This window comes from Haplochromis burtoni, unplaced genomic scaffold, assembly GCF_018398535.1.
Source record: "Haplochromis burtoni strain Fernald_Lab_line unplaced genomic scaffold, NCSU_Asbu1 Contig_70, whole genome shotgun sequence".
Classification (NCBI taxonomy): domain Eukaryota; kingdom Metazoa; phylum Chordata; class Actinopteri; order Cichliformes; family Cichlidae; genus Haplochromis; species Haplochromis burtoni.
Window position 1 is genome coordinate 2,216,622 of NW_024582431.1, and position 27,598 is coordinate 2,244,219.

Sequence of the window (27,598 nt, forward strand, 5' to 3'; positions counted from 1 at the left end):
GGGTCTCAACCAAGTAGGAGCCCCTGTTAAAAATGAACACCTTCAAGCTCAACTGAAATTTGCAGCTGCCCACATGGACAACAAATAAGACAAAGGTTGAACCATTTGTCCACAAAGACATTAGGTATGTTTCAGAAAGATCAAGGTCAAGCTTTCAAACCTAAAAATGATGCACCAACTAACAAGCTTGGGTGGTGGCATCATCATGCTCTGTAGCTATTTTACTGCCAGTTGTGCTGGTTCATTGCACAAAGTTGATGAAATAATAAAAGAGGAGATCTACCTCCAAATTCTTCAACTTTACCTTAAATCAACAGCTAGAAAGTCAAACTTGGATACAGTTGGATTTTCTAACAGGACAATAATCCCAAACACGCATCAAAACTGTCATAACCAATGAGGCAGGCTGGACTCAAAATGCAAGCTAACATGAAGCTTGTGGAATGGCCTTGCCTCCATCCAGATGTGCACCAAGAAACAAACCAATTTAAGTGAACTCTAGAAATTTCGCCAAGAGACAGGTCAAATACCCAACCAGAATTATGCCACAAGCTTGCAGACAGCAACCAAAAAGATTCTGGCCATGGTGCAGCTTGCTAAGGAACATTTAACCAAGTATTCGAAGGAATGTATATGCATAAATTCAAACTTTTGCACCCAAGTTGTGAAAGAACAATTAAATAATTCAAAACCCCAAATTACCATCTCATCCATGCCCATGATAAGTGCATCTAAACTAGTGACCACAGCTGTATTAACATATAAAATATGACCAATATTAAAAAGGCCTCTTTTGGCCTTGACCGTATGTCATTACATAATCAAGGGCTCATACACTTACTCACACACTGCCATGCAAATTGCAAGGTGCAACGTAAAGTGTTCTGCCATTGGAATCAAACCACCAACCCTGTCATAAGATGGAAAACCTGCTTTATCACACCGCCCTCAAGCAATCATGATAATTTTAGAGCTAATAATAATAATCTGTTCTTCACTCATACAAAAGATGTTCCACATCATCAGATAAATCACAAATATGTTAGTGATGGTCATGAGGCTCCATCTGCAGTCTATTTTAGTGCAGCGTTCAAGGGAAAGTGATTTGGGATTTAGAGGTGACATGAGGATAGAGGCTCTGGCCTGTAGTGCCCTAAAAGAACAAACAAACTCTGAAACAAATCTGCTTTCTACTTCCATGTTCTACTTCCTCCTTTCATGGTTACATAAGGTTATAGCTAACCCCTTGATTGGAGTGATCTTATCTCTGAGCATGACAAGAGTGTACTAAACAAAGACATTATTATAATGCATGTGACCAGGCCAAGGCTTAAACACCATGTGGCATAAACAATGACGGTAATGTAATGTTTTTCAGTGCATTTGATTCTTTAAGCTTATTCCACCACATTTTTTTTTTCTAAATCCCCAATGCCAGGTCATTAATGGAAAAGACTCATTAAATAATTTGATTTGATTGTTTTATATAAAGAAGGATATTTTCTTCCTCCCCACTACCCACATGAACCACAGAAAACAATTTGAATGCTGCAGTGGAAGAAGGTTTACTGAGGACAGAAGCATAATTAAATCCTCCTCTTTCTTGTTGTTTCCCCCCCTAACAAGATACGTCATTTCAGTCACTTATTTAATCAAGTTAAGGAGAGGGAGAAGGAAACAGGGTAGCTTCCAGATAAGCAAGCTCACATCTGGAAGTGCCGACAGTTATATTTTAACAAGAATCAAAATGTAACTTTAGAACTCAAACCAAAAAAAACAAATACTTTCTCTATACCTGTTTTACTTGATTTCCCTCTCACATCTAAATATTGTATACTTCATTAATTGCATTTAATATATTTAATTAAGCTTTTTTCATAGTTTACATCCTTTTATATTGCTTTAAATATTGGGCAGCTTTTAAGGAGTTTGAGTCTTAATGTATTAAGACTCAAAATTATAAACTCCTTAGACAGCTGCTCTAGACTCTATTGCACAGATTCTCAGATTAAGCTTCCTTGAAAATGTGCGGTCAGAAGTCAAGAAAAATTGGGACATTTTCAGACACTTAAACACTAAATTGCAACTGAATTGCAGTGTTGGAAAGGTAAAACACATCATCTGAATAGTAACGCTGTCTGAACTCTGCAGATCAACTGTACTGCTACCCTTCATATCACTAAAATAAACATGTGGAAACACTCTCACATGCAATATACACACAGTATATTATAGAATTAATATTTTAGGATAACTGCTTCTCCAATGAGCATTTTATAAATGGATTTTCTCTGCATTATTAAACCCGCTATTTCAGGCCTCTAAAACATCTGTATTTTTTATGAAAAAAATGTAGCATGATTTTGGACTGGTAACTGTCCGTATGGTATATAATATAAGGATTTCTAAACAATGACAAAGTAGTCCCACTCAGTGCGTTTGTTCTCTCTCTCATCGAATTCAGTTTGATTATTTTAAGCCAGTATGAATGTGTGGAATTATTTACTCTTTGTCTGCAGTTACACAACCTCACATAATGAGAATCTTGGCCTGCTGTCCGAGAGCAGGATGAGGATTAGAGCGCTGAAAGCCGCTGCAGCACTGAGACTGTTGAGAGGGACTGCGAGTCCAAATGAATCAAAGGAAAAGCTGGGAGAGGGAAGAGGGAGAAAGACGGAGCGGGGGTGGGGGTTATCCGCCTGATTTGAACTTGAGCATACACACACAGAGTCAAACAAGGCCACAGAACACTCTGTGCACCGGCAGTCAATTACTTTGTACCTTTGTTTTTCAAAGAGCTAATGAGGCTTTGCGTACACATGAATGCATATGCAACAGGGAGGCTTTGCTGACATAATGAGCTGCCTGTTTTTAAATTTTAATGCATGCATTTAGTATGGCAACTCGATAAAACCAGGAGACTCATAATTACAATAAAAATGGCCGCAGCAGAGGCAAAATGATCCTCTTTTAGTCTTTAGACTTTTCATTGACCTGTTACAGTTGTTTCCAACTCCAGGGTAGCTTTGCATGATTCACAGTTTATAATAATCCTTATCTTCCACTGTGCCTCCGTGCAGGTCCCTGGTTTCTGGTCAAACAACAATAAGTTTTGAAACTTAAAACCAACAGTAAAACATTACATGTAAAATAAAAAGGTCACCAGATGAGTTTGTTAAATACAGCATACTTGTTCTTTTGGAGAAATCGGTAACTAAAAGCATCCCAGATTATTTATTCTGCACTTAATGATTGTAATGCAAAACTCTAGTTTTCTCAGAAAGCTTCATATGCCCCTTATTCATTTTTTTAACATGCTTTTGAAGAGGAAATAAATGTAATTTTTATTAGCTTTTTTTTTTTTTTACTGCTTTTACATACTGCTGGTTACTTACAGTATACATAATAGTGTAAATGTGCTAACCAGCTATGTGATTTCAGTTCACTTCAATTTATTTTTATACCCCAATGTCACATGTGGAGGTTAAAAGGGCATCACAGGCATAAAAACATATCAAGCTGACAGACCTTTAAACAAAACTGTTCTCTGCATCTGCCATGTTCCTGAATGGGGATGATTCTTATCAGTACAGTAGTATTATTAAGTTAAAATGGTATTTAAATGTCAGAATAAAAAAGGGGTATCTTGAAATTACTGTCAGAGTTTGCTTCCTTAAGATTTTGAGGTAGGCTGTTCTGGAGTTTGAGAGCATGAACTGCAAAAGCTAAAGTATTTAGTAGCTTATGATTTGGCAGGGGTCGTCAAACTATAAGATATAAGATGACCCAAGACTATAAGATTTTGTATCAAAGTAAAAGTATTTTAGAATCAATACTGTAAGATTCTGGAAGCCTACACTCTTTGCTAAGAGTGGACATGTGTTACTGGTTTCTAACGCTGACATTTTTATGAGTAAATTTATACTGGTGAACTCTGTGATGCTAGATCAGGTGGTTTACAAGGTTCAAATGAGGACTCAAAATGTTATTACGCGCGTTGATATTTTGCACAATATTTCAGTTACATAATCCCCGGTGCAGAGTGGACACGTCGCCAACGAAGCATGTCCACTGATGCTGGTTGATGTTATGACTTTAATCTTTAGTTCAATACACAGGGACACGGTAAGAGTCATGGTGGATCAGAGCAGGTGTTCAGAGGTGAGTGTGTATGCACACCTACACAGTCTGTGATTATAAACTCTCCTCTTTATTGGAAATTACTTTGTTCTGGCAGACATGAGAGAGTTAAAGCAAATCCATTTGGTACTGAAGAATCCAAAAAGCTCCATTTAAATTGGAAACAGTTTACATTACAGATTCTATATCCATCATGACTCTTGTGATGGCAGAGCTGTACCTCAGGCCTACATGGAAATGTACCAATACCTGCTGGGAAGACTACCATGGACTTTGACACTCATGTTCAGCTCCCCTTCTGTGTGAATTATAGTAATGCTTGTGACCCCTTTTATTTCATCTAGAACCACCACCAGGTTTAACATGATATAACATTTCCAGAATCCCTCAGGGGCCAGTTAACATACCAGCATGCAGACTTGCTGCTCTAACAAAGGGAAAGAGTGCTGCATATCCATCATTTAACCTTATTTACAGTTTGCTGCTCATTCAGCTCAATTTTTTTGCTCCAGCCTCCAAAACCTCCACGGTACGTTGCAGCATGCACCCCTGGATCGTATTTGCTCTGTAAAGTTCGTAGAAACATTTCCACAGTCACACTGTTGTCACCAAACTTTTGATGAAAAAATCCCCCAAATAGTGAATTTTAGTTCATGAGTCCACATTTCTCTCAAGCGGGGAACAGCAAACGTGTTACATAATAGGGTGACCGGACCTTGCAAATGGAGTATGGGGCAAAAAGTATGTTTGTTTTTGCCAATGCTGGACACATTAGAAATGTTGAGAGGCATTTGACGTGTAAAGGTCATGTTTTATTTGAATGCAACCTTACCAAGTGTTATTAGAAAGCTCGAAGGTAAGATAAAGTTGTTGTCACCATGGCAAAGAAAACAGCCATCAATGATTGTGCAGTGGGACTGTCATTATTTCACTTTAACTTAAAGACACACAGGGGCTGCTAAACTCTGAAAGACAAAACAAAGTTGGACATTAACTAATTAACTTAAAGGTTTAAACTCAGAAAAACAAATCAAACTCACCTCAGCTGTCACCCACTGTGGGAGTGAAAAGAGTGAGTAACAGGAAGCACAGTCCATATATAATGTGTGCCAGTTGAGTTCAATTAAGGTACAAAGAAACTCAGAAACCAATCAGTGATGAGAAAGTCAAGACAGTGAGTGAGGCGTGAGAGAGTGAGGAAATGGGTAAATACAACAAGAAACTTTACTACACTAAGTAAATATAAACACTATTAAAGGAAAGTAAATTTTAGTTTTGTGCAATAATCTTCTTCTAATACTTTTGAAAGTATTTCCACAAAATAAAAATGCCTGAGTTCAATTCCACCATCAGGCCGGGGTCTTTCTGTATGGAGCTGCATGTTCTCCATGTGTTTGCGTGGGCTCTCCCCAGGTCCCCCAGCTTCCTCCCACAGTCCAAAGACATGCACTTAGTGGGGGTAGGTTAATTGGAAACTCTAAATTGCCCATAGGTGTGAATGTCAGTGTGAATAGCTGCCTGTGTATATGTGTTTGCCCTGCGACAGACTCGCGACCTGTCCAGGGTGTACCCTGCTTCTCACCCTAAGACAGGTGGGATAGGCTTCAGCACCCCCGTGACCCTGAAATAGGATAAACAGAAGTAAATGGATGGATGGATAAAAATGCTGTGAACTCTTTAAGTTGCTATTTTGTTTAGTAACGTCACTGAAGCAATGTGGTGACCTGCATTTTTCCATATTGACCATTGTGCAGATAGTGTACAATGATGGTCTGTCAACCTGCCTGAGAACCGTGATAGCATCCTCTCATTAAAGTCATTCAGTGTCTGTCTTCATGCTAAACAGAATGTGGAACATTGTCTCAATATTTGGGACAGTGGGACAAGGGATAAAAAGTGCTGTACAGTCCTACATAAAGTGGAACATCCAGTTGCTGCGTTGCATAATACCCTATGAGAAATAAACACCGCTCAGTTTTTGCATTGATTTTATAGTAAAGGAATACAAGTACTGCTTTTTCATTTACAAAACAGGTCAGCAGCATGAGAAATCTTAAGAAAAATAAATGCATTGCCAGCTGTATGTCTCAGTCCTTCCATATTCAGTCAGTGTATATTACAAAGAAACACAAACACTGACACAACTCCTTGGCCTGACTACCTTGCTTTGATGTGGTATAACAGGACATAGGTCATATTTATGTCTGTGAGAAAACGTCAAAACTAACAATAATTCAGGCCTCTGGCTTGGATGAAATGATGAAATTTGCACAACAGTTCCCATGACTTGATGTGATGTTGTAACATGATGCTTCTTTGTGCCAAATACAGTGAAAAATGATGCTCTCATGCACTGCTCTTTTCCCATTTTACATATCCAACTTTTGCCTTGATTGGACCCTTTGACCAGTCGTTTCTGGCTCTGGGCCGAGTCTTTGACACCCAGCGTAGATCTGCATAAATTAAATGAAAAGTATTGCCTTGTTTAATGGAAACTAAAGAGGCCGACACAGAAAAAGGAGAGGTTCAGTGTGAAGAAGTCCCATGTGCAAGGAGGAAGTATCACTGTGGCACAACGCTTATGGAACAGTGTTCCTTTTTTCTGCAAAAACTCACCCCAACTGAACTTTCAGCATGGCACAGTCCTCACATGCACTTTCTCTGAGTATTATGCAACAGCTTGCTTCCCCATTTACACTAGCTTTCAGGGCACAGTCTCCATAAAGATGTCTTTACATTTTTCATTAACAGGATTAAATAATTTACAGATTAGCTCATAGGTTTAGTATATCTGTGATTAGCTTCTCTTGTTTTTAACACAGCAAAGCTATAGTCCTGAAAGAGAGAAAACATACATGGTGAGCTACATTACACAACTATGCTGCCTAATAACCTGATGTTGTAATGGAAAGAAAAACAGAATCATATTGTCTATGTGCTCATTTGAATGTAAGAGACACAAAAAAAGCATGTGCACAGTATTTTTTTCCCCATGTTTCTGTGTACCTTGAACTGCCCGTTAGTGGTGCTTACTTGGAAAGAGCAAATGAGGACAACTTAAGCAACCACGAGCACTGCCCGCACAGGCTTTGGCAAACCTTATGACCTCATGTAAAAATATAATCAGACGAAACAAAGCAGTTAATGAAAATCTGCTTTTCTCCCTAAGCTTCCATAACAAATATTTATCCTTAGTTATATCTTCTAGGTTACACAGCCATTCCAATTCTTATTTTTGAGAGGCCTTTATGGAAACCTAAACTATCAAGTTAAATTAAATATTTTGTTTACTTGATAAATGACATGCAGTTTCGGAGATTTCTAAAGCAGCACTTCCAGGCGCAGCTATAAGGGTAAAATTGATGTTGTTGTAGAACATACAGTATTCAACACTTAAAGCCCCTGAAAGGTAGAGTGAATAACATTATCTCAATATAATAGGACTTCGATACATCAGAGCACCTTTGATGAGGCCCAGACTGTGATAACTACAGAAATGGTTTCCAAAGTGGGGTCTGGGGACTCCTAGGAGTCTATGACTCATAGCCCAGGGATGCAAAGAATAAGGAGTAGTAAACTATACAAGTTTTTTGCCATATTAAAGAGTGTTTATCTACAGATGGGTACTAAATTTTTAGGACATTTTCTAATGTTATTGACCACCCAAAGCGCATAACCCAATCACACACATTCATACGGTGCTATTTTATGTGCACTTTTAGCATTGCACACACCCACCCACACCGATGGGAATCAGGGGTAGACTGGCGTTCAATATCTCAAACACTTTCAGACTTTCTCACTGACTTTATCCACATCAGCACTTAGTTTTAACATGTGTGTATTTAGAGCAAGCGTTGCTCTTGAAACTTGGAGAGGCTTTTACATGATGTGGGTCACTGGGAACATAATTTACTTGGTGAAATAGTAGAAACAGGAAGTGTTATGTGACGAGAACAAGCTTATGGTAATATGATGACAAGGTCACTGGCCTCAGGTTTTTACTGTTTTATTTTTTTTTATTCTTGGTTAATATGTTTGAGTTGGGCTTCTGTGGTGTTTTGTCACTCCAAGTGTTTGAAATTTTCATTTTTTGTGGTTGCTGGATTTCTGGGTTTCTATTTTGATTTCTTTACTCTGGTAAAATGCAAGTTTTGTTTCTAGTGACATCTTTGAGTCTTTAATTCCTGTTTTTGTATGTGGTTGTTCCAGTAATGAGTTTCAGTTTTGTATCCCATGTTTTGGTTCATGTTTTGGTTTCTGTTGGTAGTAGTTAAAGTTCCCTCAGTGTTTCCCTATCTGCTCTTCTCTCTGTGCCGCTGTGTATCATCCAGTGTTCCTTAGTCTTTGTCGTAATGTTTACTGTAAGTCTTCTTCTCTACATGTTCAGTGTGTTTCCTTATCTTGTACTTGTTCAGTCGCCTTTGGTTATCTCCTGATTTATTTTGAAGGTTTCTCTTACTTTCTGTCCTGCGTTTGTTATGCTTCCTATTTGTCTGCTAATTGTCCTGACTAACCCCCCCCCCCCGTGTTTAGTCCACTGTTTTTGTGGATTACTGTTTATTTATTCCACTGACTATGTTATTTTTCAACCGACTGTTACATCCTATTAGTAAAGACACATTTAAATTGGTCTTCAGCTTTTTGGTGCCCTCTCTAATTGGTGAAAATTCTTTAACAATGGTTTTGTAAGACCTTCATAGTGACATTATTCCCAGTGATCTCTTTCAGCAGGACAATGTGACATTGCAAAATTGATTAAGCATGGTCTAAACATGCCAAAGAGAAACCACAGACCTCGATTCAATCAGATCAAACATCTATGTATAGTATGTCGGCCACTGGTTACAGGACTTAAAGGATCTGCTGCTATCCCCTTGAACAGGACACTTTTAGATGTTGTGTGCCTCCAAAGGTCAAAGCTGTTGGAGTGTATCATTTTAATCTGTTAGAGGAATCCTGCTGACTGTGATTGATTCATAAATTTATATAGTGCCAGTTCTTAACAACAGTTATCTAAATATTGCTTTAGTAGGTTAAAGACACTTTTAGAAAGAAAACATCAAAGTTCAGTCAGTCCCCTATGACAAAGCACCTGGCAAGAGTGGGAAAGGAGAACGCCTTTTAAACAGGAAGGGGTTTTCAGCAAAACCAGGGTCCCATAGGGGAAGCCATTTACCTTGTTTAGTTGGAGGTTTGAGGGGACCAAAAATATGAGGAAAAAAGAATGGTGTGGGATTTACTGCTGTATCTGCTGAAGTTTAATAAAAAAAATATGTCTGATAAATTCTGGTAAACTTCTGAACAACTGGACCCTCCTGGGAGGAGAAAAAAAATTCTAATTTAAGGTATGTCTGCTACTTTTCAGGCCCGGAAACTACATCGATATTTTATATACAGTCTGTGAGTAAAAAGAAGGACATCATTCCACATTATTAATCCAAGTGCATATTTCATGCCTAAAATCAAAATGTTAGACGATGTCAAGTGACCCATGGTGATCAACTTGATACTTATAGAAAGGTACTTTACAAAAATTAAGCCCATAAAAAGAAACTCCAAACTGTCTCAAACTCTTTTATCAATAATCATGATGAAACTTATCAGAACCAAACGTATTTTAATTGAATATGAGAAGTTTTACTTATACTTTTAAAACATTTCGACATTTCATCTTATTTCTGTTCAAACATAAAGCCAAAAATCTTATTCGCCCCCTGGTGGCTGGTTGCAGTACAAGCCATTAACCACGCCCCCTCAATGTTACTCGGTGAGATAAATTAAACTATAATTGAAGTACTTAAAGCTTAAACGTAGAGCTTCTGTCTTATTAAGCTCGTACATCATCGTAAATGTGTTTCTGATGATGACGCTAATTTGTCCTCTAGTAACCTCAGATGTGTCAGTTATGATCGGAGTCCCATCTCTGCGTGTCAGTCAGACACGTCACACGAGAGTTAAAAGCGCAGATCACAGCTGCCGTGGAAGTATAAATTTAACAAGCCCATCAGACTTATTTTCCCCCCTGCCTGTCTGTTTTGACTCGGCTGGCTTCCCGTTAGGAGGAGGAGGAGGGTGAAGAGAACGAGGAGGAGGAGTGTGTTACCCGGGGTGAGGTTCCGACCCCGGCTGAACCAGTGAGCGGGGGAAGGAACGGCAGGGAGATGCGGTGTGTTGAGGAGCGGAAACGTCTGAATGACCGGCAGAGATTTGCAGTCTCCTCTCCGAGCCAGAAGGTTTTTATCAGTTTGCAGCTGCTTGATTTGTAAGTAATATACATTTGCGGCTTTTAAAGTAACCTTTACAGTCATTATTTTATCCTGTTAAGATACGTGTGCTATATTTTATTATTCTGTGTGGGGTAAACATGAAGAACTAAATGACCCATTACACATTTATGGCCATTTGATGCCAGTAAATCAAAGTTTTCATGTATAATTTTGGACAGAATCAAATAAGACATCTGGTATTTCTAAGTTTAAGTGAAGGAAGATTCATCCAGCTTTTATGTTTGTAATTATTCATTTTGAAAGCTTTTCCCTTTAAATCTTGTATTTAAAAATATTTTCCTGCTAACATTAATTTGACAATCGGTTTCAATTTTACAACATTACAAATTTTCATCTCACCACGTGGATTCTTTTTTTATTCTCCTCTAGGTGGAGCCATTACAGCATATTTCACCGGGAGCTGCCAGCCCTACAGCTCCTTGCAGTCAGGAGTGAGTGAACATGACGGGTCAGACTGTGGGAGGCGTCATCCAGGATCTGTCGGTGCCCTCTCTGCTGGGTGTGGGGTCCAGGCCTCAGGGGGAAACCGGCTCCTTCACCGAGGAGGCTGTTTCCATCCTGACCTCCACGAGTCAGCTGGCCCGAAGCCTCCTGGGTCACACGTTTGCCTTCAAACGCAAAGACAGCTTTAACAACGCTGAAGCCATGGCTGGCAACAGCTGTGACGAAGACAGCGGTAATAATGCACGTCGCAAACGGGAGTTCATCCCTAATGAGAAAAAAGATGATGGCTACTGGGACAAGAGGAAAAAAAACAACGAGGCAGCTAGACGCTCCAGAGAAAAGCGGAGAGTCAATGACATGGTGCTGGAGAGGCGGGTGATGGGTCTGTTGGAGGAGAACGCCCGCCTCAGGGCCGAGCTGTTGGCCCTCAAGTTTCGCTTTGGGCTTGTTAAGGACCCCTCTAATGTGTCCATCCTACCGTTGACTGCGCCCTTCTGTCCTCATCCCACCCCCAGATCAACAAATCACTACCAGGCTCACACTGATGGCTCCCCATATGTCGGCACACAGGCCAGTGCCAACACTCACCAGATCCTCTCTCAGGCTCCGCAGCAGGGCGCCATCTATGGTGCAAGAACAGCTGAGTTGAGTCATAGTGGATCGCAGGAGACTGGGGTTGTGACCACATGTGGCTCAAACGTGGGTAGCCCTGTGTTTTTTGATGACACACTGGGTGAGAGTGGCAGGCCTTCTCCGAGGGATGTGACGGAGGAGCAGCAGTGCTGTGAGAGTCAGTATTTAAGCAGGCAAGACTCATCGGAGGGTTTGAGGAGTCTTCCACACAAACTTCGTTTCAAAAGCCCTGGGGGAGGCAGCAACGGAGGGGAAATTTCTGCATCACCTGACAGCAGGAATAGTGGCCTGCCTATAGCCATGGTGGGACCAAACATCCAAATGAGAAACCACCAGCAAGTGGGGTGGGACGGCCAGGTGGAGAGCCAGGCTTCTTGGTCTAGAGAGGATGCCTGGGGTGTGCAGTATCAGGGTTCACCTTCAGGATATAATAACTCATCTTTTCCGCAGAATTCAAGCGACCACAGATATCCAGCAGAGGACAACAGCCTCAGGTCGCAGATCAGCAGTTTGTCCCAGGAAGTGGCTCAGCTCAAGAAGCTCCTGTCTCAACAGCTGCTTCCTAAGATGGCCTAAAACCAGATGAGGGGACGGTCAGATCCACACCATATTTCCCCAAATAATCAAACTCATTTTCCCAGAGTGGGATGAGCATAAGCAGCTACCTCTGAAATGGCATGACATTTTTTAGTGGCCTGTTTGCTCCAGTGATGAACAATACAGCAGGAGCAGAATTAAGGAAAGTCATCACGTATACGCAACACTGTATGTACTGGACTGAAACACAAGAATGTGTCCATCATCTGCAAAAACCTCTTTCTCATCAGATTCAACCTCATCTTCAATCTCGTCATATTTCGAGACACCTGGCACTTATTTTGTGTGTAAAATTGAGCTGTTATTCACATGACGTTTTGGAGTGTACTGTGGTTTTTGTGCCATTCACTATCGTAACCTCGATGTTACTTTTCAAAACTGTGAGTGCACTCAACTGTGTGGAAATAAAATCCTGCTTTATGTAAACCACTGTGAGCATTTTTCATGGTAAGAAATTGCAATTTATTTTTTTTTACTACAATTTAAAATCACAAACAATCTGCATTTGGTTTTGCACTCACACACATCCCCATCTGTTTAATAATCATCACAAATAAGTGTCAAATTCTTACATTAATCCTAACCTAAAAGTTGGCTTTTAATACTAAAACCAAGGCTTAACCCTCAACACACCTTAAAGACAATTAAATTATTAAATACCTTCAAACAAACCCTTAAAAAGGGTTTGTTTGAAGGTATTTAATAATTTAATTGTCTGTAATTGATATTTAATTGTCTTTATCTTTGGCTACCTTAGACAGTCAACTTAAATGTTGTTTGGACAACCCATCGGCCTGCATATGCACAATCACAAACACTGAAAACTCCAAATAAATTTAGACTGATCATAGTTTAACAGTGAATGACTGTGTTGCATTTTTCTGAATGACAGATATTTTTAAGAAAATGATTTTTAAGCTACATCTGGCACTAATGCTGGGCACAACAGGAGCTATGGTGTGGCACTGGACCTGTGTAGGGTCCACTGTGCCAGACTTTGAATGTTGCAATCCGGCTCAAAAGCTGCAACATAAATATGGAGACTAACACCAGAATTTCACAGAGACAAGGTTTTATTTTAAATAACATAACAAGTTAGCTAAAAAGCTAGTACCACTAAGACAAAGACTAGTGAGGCTCCATGAAAGCCTGCCTCAGGTATGCCTTTATCCACACCTGACTAGGTGTAGTCAATTAGCTGCAGCTGAAGACTCTTGCATTGCCAATGCAAAGAGATTAGGGGCTGCAGAGGGGTGTAACAACCAAAGTTTTCTTCTTTCCATAAACTAATATCATTTCAGTTTTGTTTATGGCCTTTCCTCCTTCAACAAATACTTTAAAACTGTAAACACCACCTCACTGTTGATCCATTTGCACTGAGTTAAGGATACTGAAAAAAATGGACAGTGGAGTGTGTGGGACAGAGCTGGGGAGAGAGGGGTGAATGCAGGGAGAGCAGTGTGACACTGCATGAGTCATCTATCACGTCAGCAGCAGAAAAGCTATTTTTAGCCTCGAAGCAGCTGCGGTGGAGACTGAACGACCCACATGGAAGTGAAGGATATAGGTTCAGAATACATTAGTAACACAAGAAAACAATAGAAATGAGCTCGCAGACATATGAAATGTAATAGTAAAACACACTCTGAGAACAGCACAGAGCCAGAATGCAGTTGTAGATAAAATGAATGATTGCATTTTGTCTCAGAAGATGACTGAATGGCATAATTCTGTATTCTTGGAAAAATCCATTTTCACTTTTAGTTTGTTTTTTACCAGCACCAGGTGGCGCCAAGTGTCTTTAGCAGCATGCTGTATGACTTTCATTCAGTCATTCCATTCATTCACAGCAGTGTTACTCCTTTGTGCTTACTACAGTAACACATGCTGCACACGCACAACAACAAGATTTGCAAAGCATTGTTTACTGACTTCTTTCACCCCACAAAGCACAGTGCGAGTATGAGGCAAGAAAACAAAATGAAAACAAAATGAACAAGACAAATTTGCTTGCTCATTTTTTAAAAGCACATTTCATTTCAGGTGGAAACACAATGAGCTGCACAAAGCATGAGCTATAATCGGGTTTACAGTCACAAAATCATTTAGAAAACAGACATAAGTGAATAAATACATAGAAATGATTAAGGTGAGGGAAGGGAGGTGTGGCATGTGACTTGTCTCCCCCAAAACAACCAAAAAACAAAAATAGTAAATTGGATTCAAGAGATAAATCAATTTAACAAATATGATTTTAAAGAGATCATAATTAAGACAACAATAGACCAGCAAAAATTGGTAAGTGGTGTGTAGTTGTGATTGAGTAAGGACCAAACCAAACAGTAACAGTACTAATAACAGTCATATTGACCTCAAAAACTGTGGCTTAAAGCTGAAATATGAGGTTATCTCTCTGCAGACCTGTGCAGCTGCAGAGACCCATCCTTTAGGTCCCGCTTCTCTCGCTTTCTCCCCAACAAAACCGCAACATACTTATGAGATCTTTTGTCTGTGATTAGACTGCTACCGCCCCCCCACCACCACCACTCCACCCATACCATAAGCCATATAAGATGGAGTAGAAGGGTTGCTAGGCAGACACCACCACACCACAGTTGCCAGGGGAATGCCTGCATGCAGAGGCAGCTAGAGAAATGGAGGAGTGTGTTGGGGGTTGGTGGTTCTAAATGAGGACTGGTGGTGGGAGGGGGAGGAGCCAGACAAGTTCAAGGCCGCTGTTTCCCCTGCATGGTAATGGTGGTGGTGGTGATGATGTGTGTGTGTGTGTGTGTGTGTGTGTGTGTGTGTGTGTGTGTGTGTGTAACTGGTGTACATGTGTGGATTCAGATAAAGCAGGGGGAAGGGACACGAGTGTGAAAGTGGCTTGGAAGTGGCTGTGTGTCTGATACAAAGCAGGGCTGACGTAACGGTAGATGAAAAATGGTGAGGATGAGAACAACGGGTTTTGTGGGATAATAGAAAAAGCTCCTATGCAGATTCCACTTCCTGTATAGAGAAATAAAAATGCAGACAAAACAAATTTATGATCATTTTTAGTCTGTGAGAATAAAATTCTGCCTTACTGCCATGAGTAGTGAGATTATTTCACTTTAGGGTTTTGCAATAACAGTAATTATTCCAAAAAATCTTAGTGCAATGATCAAATATAATGCAATCAAAAGCTTAATGAATATAGAATTTATGTAAAGCTTAAAAAAAAAAGAATAGTAAAAATCAATTACTACATCCAGGAGAAATGTATATTAATGCTAAAGTCAGTGCTTGTAGTTAGAAACAAAACAGATTCTACATTAAACTCAGTGTCTTTTCAGGACAAACTGATGTTACATTTTTCCAAATTTCTCATTTTTATGTTTGTCACATCCATTTGTGCAGCATAAGCCATCCAGGTATATTGTATCATAAAAATGCTTACATCAAAGAAAAAAGCAGCATGAATAACAGTGCTGCAGGCCATTTGGGGTTGAATGGTCCCTTTAAAATAATAATAATTTGAAAAATTACCGCAGGTTTTATCACAATAAAACTAACACCTCAATGTGTAAAACAGTATAAAATCTGGTTGGATTGAAGGGTTAAGATTAGGGTTAACAAACTGCCCCTCCATGCATACCCAGATACAAATGACCCCTAATATCTAACTCATACACACAGACTCATTCACTCTGGTATTGTAACTGCTATCTAAGCATTGAATTTTCATATTAATAGCCTTTATGCAAAAATCTGTTGCATATATGCTTAAAAACGGAACATGCATTTATGTGGGTTTAAATTATAGGGAGAATGTGCAGGTAGAAGAGGGAAATAATTACAGGCCTGGATTTAAACTCACCGGCCTATGGTTCCACAGTGAAGGAAGGAAGGAAGGAAGGAAGGAAGGAAGGAAGGAATCAGAATCTTATCTGTCATTGTAGAGGTGGAGCTCTCTCAGTGAACAAGAAGACACAGTCACTCAATAAAATTAAAATTAAATTAGAACATATATAAAAATATGGGAAGGTAGATAAAGAAAGATGAATAAAAAACAAAATAGTAAAGTTGTTACTTTCACTCATATTTCATACTCCACAAAGAATATTAGTATATACCTAAATGTAATAGTGTAGTAGTAATAGGACAACGTGTTGGAATTGAATTCAAACTCCCATATTTGCAGGCAATCAGTGACAAAATCCAAAGTCTTCCTCTGTAAATAATTGAAAAAACACCAAGAAAAAAACACTAGTGTACAGTATTTCCTTTGCCATACCATGAAGTCCAGGTTAGCCCTAAAATTAAATTTTGTATCACAAGAAAAGCACGTGAAAACTGATTTTTACTTCTTTAAGTGAACGTACTTACTAAAGCACCCAATGTGCTCTTATTTTGTGAGAAATAGTTTTGGATCAAATTAATATTAATAATAAACAAATAAATAAACAAGCCAGAGTGGTAAACAAACATCAGTTATTATTATGATTTTTATGAAACTTTTGTTTCCCAGTATGTGTAATACGCTTCATCCTATATATTGTCAGTTAACAATGAGTGTGTTTTCCTCCCTCTTCTTTCGTTTCCTTGGTGTCATTCGTTTATTTATACGGGTGTTTCTGATGATTAACAGGTCGTGCTGTTGTTGGGCCATGGCGTCTGTTTAAAGGCATTCGTGGCCTCGTTAGAAAATCTTGTAAATGAGATGACATTACAACGTGGAGTAAGGAAGAACCCGGAGATTAAGGGGCGGGCAGGAGAACAAAAAGAGAGGGGCTAATAACACACACAGAGAGGGGGGTGAGAGAGAGAGAGAGAGAGAGTCTCGCGCGGAGAGACAGTGGACAGAAACGTGACTAGGCAGCCTAAGAGCTGTTATGCAACTGCTGACCTACTAACACATATTTCTAGAAAGGGAACCGGAGAAACTGGAGCAAAGTGTCCTGCAGCGCACAACACACGGGCAGTCCGAGCCAAAAGACAGAAAGGACATCCAGCCGACCCACTGACTCAACGACAGCTGACCCGAGCAGCGACAGGAAAAGGAGAAGAAAGTTTTTTTTTCTCAGTCGGGAGGTTTCTTCTAAAGGGACACGGGAAGGAGGAAACGGGAGCGAGACAGCTTTTGTGTCGGGGAAGCCTGAATGTTTTCGTCCCTCTCCTGCGTGGAAAGGTAGGTTATAACTGAGCGGCTGGCTGCCGTGTGCTGTTTCTATCTGCCTATTTGCATGTTTTTTTTAATCATTCTGTGCGGGTAGATACGTCTCTGGGTGTGTGTGAGTGTGTTTTGAGGCGAGGACGTGATGCTCATGGCCGGTTATTGTTCACATGGCGACTCTCGGCTGCGCCGGCAGATCCCGCGTCCCTTCGTGACTTTCAGCCGTATGCGGCTCTTTTTGTGTCACGTAAAACACGCAGCTCACCGGGCAAGTGTGATACTTCAGTTGGCGTTTTGTTGCCTTTTTTGTTTCTTTGATGCTTTTACGAAACACCGAGTCCGCTTGGTAAAAACGTGGTTGGCCGTATCGCCGCACACTATGAGGTCAATGTCAAAGCGATGTAATTTCCTCTCATGGTGGTGTTTTCCAGGGAGCATGGGGCTGCTGCTGCTCGGCTCGGACTGTGCTGTGCGGTCAATACACCGTATTAGCTCCTGCACGTGGCATATTGGCATGATATTTTTATGTAGGTCATTGGATCAGTTCAGTTACCCAGATATTGGCAGCCCAGCTAATGCAAAGGCTGGGATTAACGCATGGCTGTTTTGAGGTTATGAATTAATTTGAAGGTCTATCACAGACATCTGTGGGAATCTCATGTCAGAGTAAATGATAAAAGGAAAAAAAAAATCATATTTTTTAAACGAGTTTTGGACAAATGATTTGCAGATAGGGTGTGTGTAAACATATGTTAGGGCTTTTTCTCCGTTGAGAAAGATTACTTGGTTGGGTTTTGGGGATTTATTAAATAAATGGTCACATGCAAAGGGGGAAATGTCTGATTTCTATTCAAAGTGGGCCACTGGGTGATTTATTATTTTTTTTACTCATAAGGTGCGTTAAGTAAAGCACAGAGCTTTGCTTTGAGGGAGTTGGAGGCTATGACATAACCAGCACACAGCAGGGAAAAGCAATAAATAGCAGCTCCCTCCTGGGACAGAGACGCTTTGTAATTGATTCTCGTTCCCACCCTGCACTTTTTCCCTGTCATTTATATCTACATTAACAACAAAATTCTTGTATCTAAAGAAGGCATTTAGCCAGAAAAGCTGCTATCAGTGATGTAACCCAGCTACTCAGTGTCTGCGAGCTATTTTTAACTTGCTTAGTCTTTTTTTTTTTTTCTCCACCACAAAGGAAGCACCGAGCAGAAAAAGCAGAAGGCTGAACCAGATATAACACTGTTTTCTTTTATTTTTGTGTCTCAAACAAGATTCCAGTGAGGGCTTAGGGAGACCGTTTGTAAAGTTAGAATAACAAGTGAGCATTCAGGATGTGATGCAATGTGTGGAAACCCCTGTCTGGCAAAAGCAGGCACAGTTTTGGTTAGTCCACCTACTGCCAGCTGGTCTGGTTTCAGAGCCACTGCTCTCTGTCCCGACCAGCTTTCTGAATATAGGTCAGACTTGTATCTGGGTGAGGAGACATGAGGTTTAACAGGGCAAGTGGTGGACTACTTTGGCTGCTCTGTCTGTTGCTCTGAGGAATACAGGAACACAGATGGCAGAAGACTTATCTAAGTTCAGCTATTTCCATGGTTTTGGCAACTTTTATTTTTTTACTTTGCAAATCTGCACCGCACTTATCTGGTGAATGTAAGTAACAAAAACTTTTGACACATACTTTAATGCAAATCAGAAGGCTATTAAAATGCATATGAATAAAGAATTTTAACAGATAAGTGAATTGAGAATAATTTGTTGTCTTTTGCCCAAAGTTCAAAGTGTCATTTAGTCACTTGTTACTTTAGGTACTTGCTAAATGGCACGTAGTCGTATATGTCCCCGTAGCTGACCTGGAATGTCTGGATTCCTGTCTCTTAGTTTTGTTTAACACAAAGCCGCAGGGCAAAATGGTTCCTAGCTGGGGCCCCTCCACGTGTGTGGTGTTGGATCATTTAAAAGATGGGGGAGAGGAAGAGGACGGCATGTGTTTTACTCACGCTTGCCTCAGAGGGGTCAGAGGTGAAGCATTCCTCCTGGAGCGGCAAGTGTCTGGGAACTACTTCAAAGTTGTGTCTCAGTGAAAAACACGGAAACAATCCGTACAGTAGCTGGAGTGAATAATTCTTCTTAATGGGGAAATTAGCTTCTGCAGAAAAAGCCAGTTAGATTATACCACACTGAGTATCCCTTTATTTTCTAGCATTAGTCTTGGGTAAGAGAGATTGGAAGACATTCAGAGACTTTAACCTGTAGCTCCTGCTTCTGTGTATTACACAAGCTTTTCTCTGTAGCAAGAGAAATTCAGAGCACGTACACTACGAGCAACAACAGCAGCCCCTCCCCTTGCAGTCCTAAGAGAGAACCTGTTATATGTGAATTTGGCTGCAGAGATGGGTGTGTGCTCTGACGTCAGTGCTGTATCGCTCACTATCAATTTTGCTGCCGATTCTTATTGTTGTGTGCAGCAAAAGGCGTCGCAACGTTTCTGGAGCGGACAGGAATTAATGTTGCGTGAAAATCACCGAGGCTTTCGTAATATGATTTTTAGGCACATGACGTATTCAAGTGGGTCTCTTTTTTTTGCTCCCGCTGCAGATTCTGTAAAATTCCTCTCATGTCCCCCCCCCCCTTTAGAAAAAAAAAATAAAAAAATCTCTCTCTGCTTCTGCGTCTCACTCCCTCACCTTTCTGTTGCTCTATTTTTAGAGTGCACTCTAATACTCTCTTTCCCTCTCCTGCCCTCCCTTCGTTGCAGTCCCACTGACCTATTTTATGGCGCACCGTCAAAGACAGGAGGAGTGTTTACCGCTTAGCGTCGTTTCTAGGTCACTGGGACAACATAGACGTATGTGAGCTTCCTTCCCACCCTCCTTTGTCTCGCACCACCCTCGCACCACCACCTCACACACACACACACACACACTCTTCCTGCATGTCTTTACAAAAAATTTTCAGGATTGGAAAGGGGTGGGTGGGGAGGGGTCATCCTACGTGTTTCCACATCTGTTGCTATTCGTATTCAAAGCGCTTATGGTCCAGTGGGGCTTTACACAAGTTTTTTGAGAAGAAGCAGCCAACAAGACAAAGCCAACTCAATTATAAGACCAGCCTGCAGCATATCTACAATAGACCTTGCCCCTGAGTTACAACATAACACATGATTAAATAAATGGTTAGTTATTCAGGGCAGCTTTCAAGCTGTTCCAAGGTCACAATGTGGGTTTTTTTTTTTTTTTTTTTTAAAGTGAGATTATGTAACAGGGTGACTGACTCGCAGTGAAGAAGACGAAATGCAGTCACCGGTCGGGAGAAGAGATCACTAGATTAGATAGTTATGCAGCACTGTCTTGTCGGTACAAAATGAGTGGTTTGTTATAGGAAAACAAAAAAACACAATAGCAGAGGTAGATATGAACTTGTCTTGTTCGTGAGAGCTTTTGTTCTCCTCTCATTGACTTCGGTCCATCGTTTACATAACAGGAACAGTCTGTTTCTTTTGGTTTTTGTCTCATTTAAGGCTTCGCTGCACTGAAAGAGCACAAGGCGAATATCGAAGCAAAACCGGATCTGCTTTCTGTTTTGTTTTTTAAATTCTGTGCTACGTCTTATTCTTACTAACAGAAGGATTCAAATAGGACGGGCAGCGATAATAAATCTGTAAATCTACATAATAAAAACGTAATCAGTAGAATTGCAGTAATCAAGTCAAAAAGCAGCAGAGAATATTCAGCAGGGATTCCTGCGCTCCTAATGATAGAAGAAGGTCATGTTTGTGCGCTGTTTAATTCCGTTATTGCAAATGAAAAGCGACACCAGAGCCATTGTTGCCCACAGGCACAGTGACCTAGATTATTGCATTTACTCAGTGTGTGTGCGTGTGTGTCGTAAAAAGGATGTTTTTATGTTTGTAAAGGACTTCAGGGCCCTGTGTAATGACGTGTTCTTAATTAATGCATATCATCTGTGTAATCCAATGGAGTGAGTGAGGCAAAGAAAAATAAGGGTAGATCTAGTTATTACATAACACACCACGACTGTCAACATCCGCCTGCGCTGCGTTTGCCATTGTTTTTAACTTTGCAAGACAGGTCGGGTGGGCAAGGCTTCCTGTTGATAAGATGTTGACACCGCACAAGGAAGTTCAGCGGCTTGTGGTGTTGAGTAAATTCAGTCAGTGAGATGAACTACCAGAGAAGCTGTGGCAAAAGACAAACCCCTTTTTGCCTTCTTCCCCATATTTTAGAAAATGAAATCTATAAGTAGAAACCATAAATGCACAGTTTGTGTTGTCATTTTACAACTACGGTAAAGCCGAATCAGTGTGCAGATCACATTTGTATCCTTCCCCCTCTAGCTTTTTATCTGTCAGTCTCTGCAGAGCTGGCAGCAGGTCAGCCTGCCTCGGCTCTAGTTATGTGATGAAGCTCAGTCTTACACAAGAGCTCTGCAGCAGGAGCACATACACATGTTTATTCCCAGACTCAGCCCTGAGTGTGTGTGTGTGTGTGGGGCTACCCAGACTCTGCAACCAGCTTCATTTTCTTTCTGAAGTCAGTCAAACACAGACAAGAAAGAAAAACACTGTCTAAACCCTCGGGGGTTATGTCATAGTTTTTTCTGTGCTGGCTGAATTGAACTGAATAGACGGTGTATTGATCTCAACCCTTAGACCAAAAGCACCCAGAGTAAAGCTTTGTACTACAGTTAATACATATAACCTGAACTGACTTGCATGTAAATACATGTCACAATGAACTGGAGTTATTTTACAGCTAATCTAACTCCCTCTCTGCTTCTGTTCCCCTCCCTTCCTCTGTCACTGTTTCAGTAACCCATTTAGTGGTCGACTAACGGCGGCGTTGAAGCTGGATCCTTAAAGAACCCAAAAGTAGACAGACCGACCTACATCCCATGTAAGACACCGAAAGAAGCGGGTCTGACAGACATCACAGCTCTGCTGAAGATCGAGGAAGACACTGATAAACTCAAAGTCACCCCAAACGAACCTCCAGAGACTACTTTGAACTACTTGCCAAGACAGCTGGAAAACCGTTTGCACAAAATACAGTTTCTTGTTTTAGTTTTCTTGCTCAGAACACTACTTCAATGTCTGAGGTTTTTGTGGAGTTCCACCTCTTTTTAATCTTCCTGGCTAATTTAGACACTTGAACATTTTGATATTGTAATTTAAGTAACAGAAATCAATGAGGCTTTCGTTTCGAGGAGCACAAATACCTCATCCAGAAGTTTTCGCTGAACCTGCGACATAGGTCAGACGTCTTAGTAACAAAGCAGAAGGCTCATATAGTTTTACATTTTTTTTCCCTACTCCCCCTTTGCCCTTTGCTAGAGTGATACTCTAGCACCCTGCGGGGAAGAAAACATGGAAAGTCTCAGTATACACCTCCCATCCACCAGCAATAACAATGACGAGGAGGGTGACAGTTTTTCCCCGTACAATGGGAGCCTGCCATCCCCTTCTCCCGAAGGATCGGCACGCATTAGCCGCCAGTCTAAAGGTAGCAAGCCTACCGTCACCTCCCGTCGCAAGAGAGAGTTCATTTCTGATGAGAAGAAAGATGCTTGCTATTGGGAAAAACGGAGAAAGAACAACGAAGCAGCCAAGCGCTCAAGAGAAAAGCGTCGCCTCAATGACATGGTGTTGGAAAACCGAGTGATGGCACTGAATGAGGAGAATGTTCGTCTCAAGACGGAGCTCCTTCAGCTCAAGTTGCGCTTTGGCCTCATCAGCACAGCCTCCTACATGGAGAAAAGTCAGCAAATCTCCAACAGCGCCGCTGATGGAAACACTGGCGGCAATGGGAGCAGCACCAACGGCACCCCGAATGGTAACGCATACCTTTCAAGCAGCGGCTACTCCAGCGCGTCCCAGGTGATGCTGAATTCAGACTCGTCAGAAGCTGAACAGTCGAGTCTCGGCGAGCGCCACTCCACGCTCCCCAAATATTCCCCCCGTGGCTCCGTGTCTGACATGTCTGACAGCTCTTCCAGCCCTGAACCCATGAGCTACAACATAAAGAAGGAGCCCACAAGCATGGAGATGGCTGGTCTGGAAAACAACATGATTCCCAGTGGGATCACTAATGGGATCCCCAATGGAATGCAGAATGGGGCTTACCATGGCAGCCACAGTGCTCTGGTTTCTCCTCACCAGCAAAGCCCCCCATTGGCTGAAAATGTCATGGACTTCCAGCATCATCATCCACAGCAACAGCAGCAGTGCCACATGGAGATCTCCAACCCCGCTCCTCAGGCCACCTCAGCTCAAAGGAGCGTCATTTTGTATCGCTCCAGCAGTGGCTGTTATCCCATGGAGAGCCAGAGGTCTGAGGAGCAGCAGTCCCAGCAGAGCAGAGCTCCTCAACATTGTCAGGACACGCTGACTTCCAAGTTCTCCGACTGCTCGATGACCATCACAGAGGTCGCTGAGAAGCTGGAGAGAACGAAAACCTTGGACTCTCCACAGTATGAGTACACCAACGGTCACTCTGAGTCAATAGAGGAACTGCAGCAAAGGTATAATCAGCAGCATGACAACCACAGTCTTCAGCACACTGAAAACCACCAGAACCCCTTCGCCCCTGATCTGATCCACAACAACGAGGAGCGGAGGTCCTCCTTCATACAGCACAATGGCTACCTCAACACACTGGATGAAGAGCCCCCGGTGCTCACCTATGAGGGAGGTCCCCAAGCTGATGGTTTCTATCAGGAGAACTCCTCTGCTAAAGACACTTGTTCAAGTGACGGAGACCCTCGTAGCTCTGATAAGGAGGGCTCCACAGATGATGAATCCCCCTCCTCATCCTCCTCAGATATCAGCAGCTACCACCAGAAGATTGAGGGAATTGGTGGTTTGTACGGTGAGTGCCAAGCCGAGGTCAAAGGCACTGCCCTTCCCCACAAGCTCCGCCTCAAGTACAGAGCTCTGTCCAATGGGGCATCGAGAGCACAGGTGGAGGGACTGGTCAGGACCTCGATGTCCCCTTCTCCCACTTTGCCTCAGCATCCTTACCTAGCTCTGTCCAGCAACCCTCACAGTGGCAATGGCAACGGGGAGAGCAAAGATGCTGAGAATGAGCCAGAGTATGTGGAAGACATCAAGTGTCAGGTGAATGAGAGGCCAGAGGCTAAAAATGAGGGAGGTAAAAGGGGATCCAGCGGTGGGAGCGGTGGGCGCAATAAGAGGCGAGATTAAGGACAAATAGGAGCAGCTGTCGTCTGCGGTGGACAGACAAAAAAGAACTGTGACTCACATTGGCACCTTGCGAGGTATAAAAGAAGCCAGTGATCAGTGTGAGATGTAGTTAGGATGTGATTTCACCACCAAGTTTCACTGTGTCACCTGTACCCCTTCCTGTACTCTCTCCTACCTCCCGCCTATCCCTCCAGGTAGATTAACGAGGGATGTGACAGAATGAAACTCTTCAGAGCTGGAGTTTGGGATATTTCCCTCATGGAAAATTCAAACATTATTCAATTATTCATTATTGTAAACTGCCTTAGTGGCTGGCCAGTGTTTATTGTGGCATTATGGGAACATTCCTTTAACCAAAGACACACATCCTTCCTTTAACATCTCCCCTTTTGGCAAAGAGTTACATTCTTCCTCCCTCTCGTCCCTCTTCTTCCTCTCCATTCTCTGAACGATCTGCACACAAGTCCTCTTCACTATTGAAGCACTTAGATTGTATATTACTGTGACATATAAATTTGCATATATGGAATATATATTTTAAGAAGAAAACTGTGGCAAAAACAATAAAAATTAAAGCATTGGGATGTGGAAGTTGTAGACTTTAAAGCGATCAGCTTGTTTGTTGTTTCGAGACACCTTGTACAGTCCTTTTTTGTTTAAAAAAAAAAACAAAAAACGCCTCAAAGTTTCTCTTTTACTAAAAGTATGAGCCACAACTTGTAAAAAAAAAAAAAAAAAAAAAAAAATCAAATAAGTGAGGTACCCTTCTTTTTTTAAACGTTTGAGTTCAGATTGGGGTCCTTATTTAGAGGATCTGACCTCTTTGACGCTCAAAGTTGTCAAAACAAGCGAAGGCCAGTTACTCGCATATCAGTCCAGGCTATGCAGTCACACTTTACTGTTGGCAAGCACAAGGTGAACCTTGTTTGCCGGCCATCCAACAGAAATCAGTACGTCTTCATTTCAAGACAAAAATCGTCTGTCCAGTAAATGAAATGGCTCTCCAGTCACAACCAGCAAAGCTGCTCTCTCTCTTCATAAGGTGCCTCTTTATTGTGTTGTTCCTTGTCCCCACGTTGGCAGCGTCTTAACGATCCCGCTCACCTCCGCACTGAGTTTTAGCAACTGTAGCTGCAGTAGATCATAAAGTATGTACAAGTTTAACTGTTTCACTTCCTGGTGCCTGCCTCTGGCCACTATGTATAAATGTAAAGTTGTCTATCTCTTGTATACTGCTGTCATTATTTTATTATTGTTTTATTAATATTATTTTCTGTTGTATTCGGTTATTCTTTTCGCTGTTATGTGTATTTTTCTGTCATTCACTTGTGTCATTTTTGCTCTAAACTCTTTCTGGTTGTGCTGTGTATTTATTCATGCTACCCTTTGCCCCAGTTACCGTTTGTACTCTGTGTTATTGTATAACCTTTGCTGAAAAGCTTTTTCAGAAGAGAAAAAAAAATGAATAAAGCTTGGCCAGAAGTGATTATGTAATGCTATACTTCACGTGGATATGCAAATGGTTAGAAAAAAACACTCATTTTCGATTGTGAAAGATTCAAAATGGGGGGAAAAAAAAATAAAATGTTGTTGAATTTATATACGTCTCTTTTGGATTTTTTTGGAGTTCTTATGAAATTTGACAGGAAATTATCCAGATAAGGAGAAATCCAACTAGCTGATTCACAGCACTCAGATGGTCACTTCCCAGTCTGCCAGCGCAGCTCGGTGTGGAACCACTTCAACACGTCATCACTTCATACTGTCGACTGGCAAACATTTACTGACTGTGGCACATCAGTACAGCAGGGCATCTGTTGGCTAACCCAGATCTCGGTCTGAATATTCATGTGATGTATTTATACTGACAGGTACAAACTAAACACGACTGCGATGGAAACCAAAAATATCACCTTTCAAAGTCACACCTGCTCCCAGAGAGTATTTTATTCAGCAGATCAAATATAACAATATAACAATAAAATCAAACTTATTGCTTTAATTAATTTCATTTAAAGACCTGTTAGGAAATAAAGCTGACAAGGAATACAGTGTCAGTGCAATTACAGTTTGTATGCAACAACTAATAGGAGGTAACATTTAACCAAAACTAGGGAATAGTCTTGAAGAGATTTAGTAAAGCTATACCTAGAAATATCTTATGTTCTGCAACCTCAGTTCATTTTAAGCTTTTTAGCTCAGTGGTTTTGGTTTTAGGGACTAAATGTTTGAGGTTTTTGCCCATTTATTGGTCCCATTTACATGGAGGTTGCTGTTTTTATGTCATGTGTGCCACAGGAAAGACGAAACTTGCAAGTAGCTTTTGAGCACTATGGAGCATTTAGCGGCACTTTTGCCAAGAATTTACCACAAAAACAATCCTAAAAAGAGAATTGCAGGTAATATTGCAAAGAACACAGGTCAAATTGATGATGCTATTGTATATGTAAATAGGTACTGGTTAGCAAGTATGTGTCACCAGCACAGCCTTGCCTCACTTGCTGGATTGAACCAAAAGTCAGACTTTTTACAGATACTCAGCTGAAATTAATTTTCATACTGCACATTAAGTTGTGTTTCATCAGAAAATCAAAGTCGAGGTTGTGATAAATTCTGTTTCTGGTGTTGTCCAGAATTGCTCAATTCTTGTTTTAGTTGCAGAAATAAAGGGAGGGAAAAAAAAGTGTTTTAACGTGCAACAAGCCAAAACAAGTTACACAAGTCTCTTGGGAGAAAACTGCATCAAACTAAATGCTGACATCTCCGAGCAATCCTGCCGTTAATGAAACACAAGCTAATGGGAACAGCAGGCTGGCATGCTGAGTGCATGCCACTGACATGGGTTACATAAGAGCCATAACAAAAAGGAGAACCTTTCAGATAGAGAGGTTTTGCAATGTGAAAGGAACACCCAAGTTGCTAGAGAATCTCAAGAGAGAGCAACTCTGGTCTGAAAAGGTCAACAAAGATGGGAGGGACCCCAACAAATATCTCATCAACATGTTTTCAGCCTCTAAGTAGTTCACATTGTGCAATTTATGACGCAGATTCGCTGCATCCACAGCACATAATGCTTCCATGTGAGTTTCACAAAAATGGAATAAGGATGTAGGCAGC

General features: G+C 41.1%; 2 protein-coding genes across 3 annotated transcripts; both read left to right on the forward strand.

Annotated features, from left to right (window-relative positions):
- Nucleotides 1-9,790: 9,790 nt before the first annotated feature.
- On the forward strand, nt 9,791-12,530 carry LOC102309292 (nuclear factor interleukin-3-regulated protein). Its single transcript, XM_005924938.3, has 2 exons — nt 9,791-10,405; nt 10,800-12,530. Exon 2 carries the CDS (start codon nt 10,872-10,874, stop codon nt 12,081-12,083), a length of 1,212 nt encoding a protein of 403 aa, XP_005925000.1. The 5' UTR covers nt 9,791-10,405; nt 10,800-10,871; the 3' UTR covers nt 12,084-12,530.
- A 4,373-nt stretch (nt 12,531-16,903) lies between these two features.
- On the forward strand, nt 16,904-26,080 carry nfil3-5 (nuclear factor, interleukin 3 regulated, member 5). 2 transcript variants are annotated; one of them, XM_005924936.3, is made up of 2 exons: nt 16,904-17,271; nt 22,091-26,080. In XM_005924936.3, the coding sequence occupies exon 2, from the start codon at nt 22,646-22,648 to the stop codon at nt 24,479-24,481; it is 1,836 nt and encodes a 611-aa protein (XP_005924998.1). In that variant the 5' UTR covers nt 16,904-17,271; nt 22,091-22,645; the 3' UTR covers nt 24,482-26,080. The 2 variants fall into 2 exon arrangements, with proteins under 2 accessions (XP_005924998.1, XP_005924999.1); XM_005924937.3 differs by lacking the exon at nt 16,904-17,271 and adding an exon at nt 17,278-18,912.
- The last annotated feature ends 1,518 nt before the right edge of the window (nt 26,081-27,598 follow it).